This window comes from Trypanosoma grayi (assembly GCF_000691245.1).
Source record: "Trypanosoma grayi strain ANR4 Tgr_936_V1, whole genome shotgun sequence".
Taxonomy (NCBI): Eukaryota; Euglenozoa; class Kinetoplastea; order Trypanosomatida; family Trypanosomatidae; genus Trypanosoma; species Trypanosoma grayi.
Genome location: NW_008826555.1, coordinates 1 through 6,620, shown reverse-complemented (window position 1 = coordinate 6,620; position 6,620 = coordinate 1). Strand labels below are relative to the sequence as shown.

The 6,620-nt window shown below is 51.6% G+C and overlaps 3 protein-coding genes across 3 annotated transcripts; all 3 read left to right on the top strand.

The window, feature by feature from the left end:
* Positions 1-259: 259 nt before the first annotated feature.
* Positions 260-646, top strand: DQ04_09361020 (hypothetical protein; the record flags this gene model as incomplete). Its single annotated transcript, XM_009315913.1, has 1 exon — positions 260-646. One exon carries the CDS (start codon positions 260-262, stop codon positions 644-646), a length of 387 nt encoding a protein of 128 aa, XP_009314188.1.
* Positions 647-679: 33 nt separating this feature from the next.
* Positions 680-1,003, top strand: DQ04_09361010 (hypothetical protein; the record flags this gene model as incomplete). Its single annotated transcript, XM_009315912.1, has 1 exon — positions 680-1,003. One exon carries the CDS (start codon positions 680-682, stop codon positions 1,001-1,003), a length of 324 nt encoding a protein of 107 aa, XP_009314187.1.
* Positions 1,004-5,309: 4,306 nt separating this feature from the next.
* DQ04_09361000 (hypothetical protein) lies at positions 5,310-5,714 on the top strand (the record flags this gene model as incomplete). Its single annotated transcript, XM_009315911.1, has 1 exon — positions 5,310-5,714. One exon carries the CDS (start codon positions 5,310-5,312, stop codon positions 5,712-5,714), a length of 405 nt encoding a protein of 134 aa, XP_009314186.1.
* Between the last annotated feature and the right edge of the window lie 906 nt (positions 5,715-6,620).

Here is a 6,620-nt window from a genome sequence, read left to right as displayed (position 1 = left end):
CCCAGCAGGAGAGACAGTTAGTGGGCGGTGCGCAGCAGCGCGCAAAGCAAAGCCCAAGCAAGAAAAGAAAAGAAAAAACACGCCTCCCCTTCCCAAAGTGCAGTGCACAGTGCGTGTCGTCGAGGGAAAGTGGGTCGGCGTTACGCCCACAACGGGATAGCAAGAAAACAAAAAAAAGACAGAGTGACAGCAGTCCCAACCAGTCGGTGTGGTAGCCCACAACCCTCAGCCCAACTACACAGTAAACAGCCATCACCACATGCCCACCCAAGCCGCTTCCTTCACAGCCACGCATACAATCATCGCGGGCAGCAGCAGCAGCAGCAGCAGCGCAGTCACGCAAGCTGAATGGACGTCGCTGTCTGCATTGCGGTGGGTGTGTGCCATGCTGCTGCTCCCGCTCAATGCAGGTGGAAGAGTAGTAGTGGCCGCACTGGACCTGCCTTCCACCGTAAAAGTCTGCTTTCCGCTGGTGCCTCCTTCGGTTAGCAGCCGTCCCTTCCACNGCGCCGTCGCTGTCTGCAGTGCGGTTGGTGCGTGCCACGCTGCTGCTCCCGCTCAATGCAGGTGGAAGAGTAGTAGTGGCCGCACTGGACCTGCCTTCCACCGTAAAAGTCTGCTTTCCGCTGGTGCCTCCTTCGGTTAGCAGCCGTCCCTTCCACCATAGTCACTGCTCCTGATGGGGCACTCGTGGCATGAGTGTCCGAAGCGACGCCTGATGGACTGTGTTTTTCTGCTGCTGCAGTGGGAGGTGCAGAGCCCACAGAGGCAGCAGGGAATAGATTGGCTACGTCCGCTTCGCCAGAGTGAGTTTCGGCGTTACCGTTGTTCGGCGTCACCGTTGTTCGGCGTCCTGACTCTCATTATCCAAAACATCATGTTGGAGTCTTTTTCCTTGACGCCAGGACTATTGCCGTGTCTGCCCTTCTCTGCTGCAGACGGCGTCTCCTTTGCGGTCGTATCAGATACGCGTGGGTTTTCATTGCTCGTGGTGAATGGTTGATCTTTATATTTTCCACTATTGACGGGTTCATCGTCTCCGCCTTCAGTGCTAAGGATTCCTTTATACAAATCATTCTAGACAGTTTCCTCTTTGAGTTCCTCACGCAGAAGAGAGCCTTTGCCTGACCGCTCAATATCAACGCTGGGTGTCTTGAGGTAACCCAATAAAGGTTTGCCGCCCTAGCAAAACAGCACGCCTTTGCAGACGACCGCGCGTAGACGCTGGCGGGCTTTTGACTCTCAGAAGAAGGGACCCACAGCCATCAAGAAGGACATGCTAACGTTATCCAATAGACACCGACTGAGGTCCAAAAGATGCGAAACGGGTTACCCCCAGCCCCCGCGGCTGCAATCCAGGCCTCCACGTTGGCAAAAGACTCTTTAAGATGAGGGGCGTCTTGACCGCAATTATCATAAGCGCCTCCAATTGCAAGGATCGGCTCGGGAATGTCACCGGCCAAAAAAGCGTGGAACCCAAGTTACCATATCAAATAGACGGAATCCATAAGAACCCTCTTTCTCTGCAACGTATTCCCGCGGGTAGACGCCAGCCAGACAATTTTGCGAGGGTGTGCCTCCGACCCCTTCGTGATATAACCGGGGCTTGTGCGTGTCCTGCCAAGGAGTGACATGCGCAGAAAAAAAGGAAGGCCTTTTTTAAAAATAGGTATCCCTCCGCTGGAAGGAAACCCCGCGGACGACGAACGCGGATTGGTGGGCAACGGCTTGGTGTGTGTTGGTGCCGTTGCCGGGCGGGCGGGCGCCATCCCGTTCCAAAAGCCGAGCCAATCGCGCCTTCGCCCCTCGCAATGCCTCTTTCCGAAGCTACAATTCTACTCGAGCTTCCCCCATCGCTGACTGACGTGCCATCGAATCCGACTGAAGTTCGGCGCGCGAAGCCTCCAACTGATTCGCTTGGTTAGATGTCTCGGCTTCTGCTGCGCTATAATTTGGTTGTCGGCCTCCACAACATCCTGTGAAATCCCAGCCTCGCGCTGCTCCAAATCAACACGTACGGCTGCGTAATCGCGTTGCGGGTTCCCCCGCTGAGACAACACAAAACGCCCCCCCCCCCAAGGACAGTCCAAGTATGGCTTTCCGTTCAAAACAAAAGAAAGCGAAGAAGGTAGAGAAGAAACAAGCTGTTGTTTTCTTCTGCCCAAGCTGCGCGTTTTGTTCGAACCAATTAGTCGCAGCGAATACAAAGAAAAAAAAACGAAAATAGGCACTGGGGGCACTTCCCAGCCCACCAGCTGTGCGGGTGGTGGAGGAGGCATGGCGTGGCGTGGCGGATCATCAAGCAGAAGAAAAAAAAACCCCACGTTTTGCCCCCTCCTCTCTAGAATGATGAAACATTGAAGGGAAAAAAAAAGAAAAATCAACATCAACTTACCACGCGCAATATTTGACCCTTCCCCCCCCCTCTCCGGCAAAAGAAAAACAATAATAACAACAATGCCGAAAACGCCCCGGCGATACGTTTGCCTCTTCCCCCAGTTCAGCACGGTGGTGGTGGGTGAAAGGCCTTTCTTTTCTGGAGGGTGGATTGGATTGGGTGAGGGGAGCCGCGTCGCCACAAATAAAATAATAAAAAAACGAACAAAAAAACGATACACAGAACTGACACACACGCACACAGAAAAAAGGAAATGAGCAATGAAAAAAAACTAAAAAAACAAAATAGAGAGCCGTCGCTCTGCCACAAATAAAAAAACGTAAAAAAATAGCCTGACCCCCTTCCCTCTTACAGGTCGCGAAAAGCCTGGGGGTGGGGTGGTGAAGAGGAAATGCAGTCCTTCCCATTCAATTCCTCGCACCCCTTTTTTCTCTCCTCGACGGTGGCATGCGTTACTTTGAGCCCTTGGCATGGCAGATTGCCACAAGAGTCCAATTCTGGGACATTTCCTGCGCTTCCCAGACCCGCTGATCAATGTCAACTCCAATGGGCCCGACTATTCGTTTGATGGGCTTGATCTGAAGTCTTATCAAAGGGATCTGTGCCACTTTAGTGGGGGTCATTCAAGGTGCCTTTGTTCCTCGAAAGTGGTTTGTACGAAGAAAACCAACTGAGCATGTAAGGATCTGTTGTTACAGCATCCTCCTCGACCCGGGCATTGCCGGTGCGAGAATTTGTGTTGGGAACGGCGCCTCCTTCATTCGTCCCCTGCGTACTAACCAATCTCTGGGTATCTCCCGCGCTTCTATCACCACTGCCGCCAAAACAGTAATCATCCATGCTGCTCCCAAATCTTTGATCACGACAAGATCCCTTTTGACTCGAAGACCCAACTTGAGGCTTTACCGCTTGCACATTTCTTTCATAAGCGGCTTCCAATACCTGACCTTTCGAAAGGAGTTGTGACAAAAAGGGCCATTGACTTCGAAGCGTCCCATTTGACTCGACCAGCTCCAAGGCCTCAGCCGGTGCTTCAGCACCTTTAGTGCAGCTCGATACCGATTCATACAGCATTCGCCTCTCTCGTCGCCTCGTCACCACCCCATCATCTGGAGTTATTTCATCCATACTTTGACTCATAGCGGATAAATTCACACTTTTTCTGGTGTATTGATACCTTACGACATCGCCAACAAGTGGCGGGGCATCCCCGATTGTGTAGGTCGCTCGCGGCCAGGCCATTCCGTCTTCCTCTTGCTCCGAAGCCGTATTCAAGTTGGAATCAGAATGCTCTTCTCGGTTTGTGTCACCACTGCCGCTCTTCATCTGTTCCGGGTGCCTATCTTCGGGGGCCGAAGCCTCATTTTTGAAAATACCCCCTTTCTCGGGCATTGTAACGGGTTGGAATGTAATGGGTAAAGGGTGATCTGTCGCAGATTTCTTTCTGTGGCGTTTGGGGCACCGTTTCTTATTTCCCATGCCCCAGCGGTCATTTATTTTTGCCTCTTCTGCCACCAAAGCAATCTGCTCACTTTCAACTATCGTGTGCGTAGCGTTTCCGGCGTCCTCGACAGAATCGTTTTTTGTGGTCCATGACACATTCTGGCGATTGTCATCATATGTCTTAGTCTTTGCGTTCGCTCCCCGATCCGAATGCGTATGTTTTGTCTTCTCTGCTTCCCAATTGCTACGTTGCAGCTCTGTCCACTCTTTTTTGCCCGTCCCTCCTCTGTCTTCAGAGACTTCGTGCGGCCATTGATCTTTACTTGCACCAGTGTTGGATGCTCTTCCACGCTGCGCAAGAAAGAGCATGTTATTGCTTCCATCGACAGACTCCACCAGTTTCCCGAAGCTCGTCGCAGAGACGATGTCGGACCATGGCCGTTCTTCAGTGTTGGTGTCAGTATCGGCATCTGCGTCATGCGAATCATCCATCTCACCGGCGAGAGCGTTACCCGGTGGCACAAAAAGCACCGCTGGTGTCTTTTTTCGATGGAGAGCATTAGATCTCCTTGGAATTTTAACTGCCTCTTCTGAAGCATTCCCCTGCTCCTCCAACGGCCGAACCTCAGCGTGCGTTTCACCATCGCTGCTTCTACTGTTGTGCTCCTGTGTATTTGCTGCTTTCTTACTCGGCGAGGTGTCAGCGCGATTGTTTGAAGAGGGCTGCTGTTGGCTGCGTAGTTTGCGCAGACGGAGGTAGAACAAAACACCAACCACAAGAAGTACAACTACCACTATTGGAATCACTACTCCAGCCACCGTATCTGAAGACATTCCTGAGTCCTTTACTTCCTTCGCATCGACCGGTGTTTTTGTGCAGCGTGCGTGTTTGGGCTCCTTCCACCAAGGAAGTAAAATGAAGTAAGTGATGGGAACACCAACGAAAAACAAACAAACAAAGAAACCAACCCTCTTTCGTGTTGCCAGACCTGAAGAATGAAGGGGAGAGATACCATCTATGAACGCAGTGCGTATATAATACACAAATGAAGCACCCAAACAGACAAGAAAAAAGGGATCAAGGAATCACAGGGTTGCCGACAGGAACCCGGGCTGTTTCCCCCCCGCCCTCCGCTCCTCAGCCCATGCGTGTGGGACAGATTACGCAACACAGCAACGCACATCTCACACAGTGCACCAAACAACAACAACAACAACAACAACAACAACAACAACAACAACGAAAGCACCAAACAGGAATGCAGGAATCCAAACTCGGCTGATAACAGACGTTTTCCTCCACACTGCGCCTCTGTTGTCCGTGGGAGGTGTGACATAAAGGCGCGGGCACCCGCATCCCTTTGCGTTACGCCCGTCATTGCGGTGGGCCACGCAACGCAAAACAAAACGAAAAAAGACCCAGAGAAGCCGCAGGAGAATAGCCCAACGAAGAAGCAGCAGTAGTGGCATGAGAAGCCGATCCATAACATCCAGGAGAGCTGTATACAGCACCAACGCTCTCTCTCTCACCCTCTCCTTCCCTTCTTTGATTCACAATGCTGCCGCGGCAGCGGTGGCAACATTTGGGGAGATAAAAGTCGAGACGGTCCTGGGGCGTCAAGTGCCATCCCGCGAGGGGCGCACGTCGCCCATTTCCTCAACCCAACAACACACTCAGGGCGAGAGGGGACACAACACAGCACAACACGAAGGCCTCCATTTGGCCGCCGCCACGAATGCTCACAGTCCAATTCTCATTGCTTTGCCCCTCCTTATGTGGCAGCACTACCACCCCTCCGCCTTATGCGCTCCTCTTGCCTCTCCTCGCCGGTGGAACAGCATCCACCTCCACTCTGTGCTCTGTGAAAATTGACATTTGCGCCTTTCCAGCGGTTTACGGGACTAGCTGGCAACAGAGGCCACATGTTCCACCGATTGTCTAAGAAGAATCAGTCAAGGAGGCCTATTTCTCCCTCTCTCTCTCTCTCTCTCTCGCTCTATCCATCTTTCACACACACGCCACGTGTGGGATTCAGCTAGAGAAAGCGTAGCTTCTGCCATATGCATAACAACATTCACTTGCAGCCCCTTTTTTCATCCCTTTTCGCCTGTGGAGACGTGCCTCTTGTTGTGCGAACTATGGGGTGGGAGGCATAAAAAAGGGCGATGGAGAGGTGTGTGTGCACCAATAGCAGGGGGCGTCATCAAAGAGCATGCAAGAAACAGGAAAAAAAAAGCACCGGCCGAAGAGTCCTTGTGCTTGCGTCTGCGTAAATGTGAGTTAGTCATTTGAAAAGTAGTACGGTACAGCAACCAAAAATAAATCTGGCTCAAACGCGACATTTCACCCCTATTTTCATTTCCTCCAGTTTGTCCCCCCACTACACACCCAGCGTGTTGACAATGTGTCATTTCGTTCTTTTCATTCCTTCCTTTGGCAACAGCCTCTGCGCCTCATTCTGGCACATACTGACAAAGGTGATGTTTAGTGAAGGAAGAAGACTACTGACGGATTCGAACGGAGTAAAAAAGAGAGATCAAACCGAAATGTACACACAAGCGCCCCTCTGTATTAGCGATATACCCACAGTAGGGGTGAGAAAGGGGATGTGTGATAGGATCATGCGTCTCTTTTCGTTGCGACTGCATGAGCGTATCATAGCGCGGGGGTTTTTAGGGGAGGAAAAAAAAAGGATTCTTTTTCCTTTTTTTGTTTGGAAGTGGTGGACGGGAGTTAGGGGGAATGGCTCGGATTCATTCATATACATATATATATATA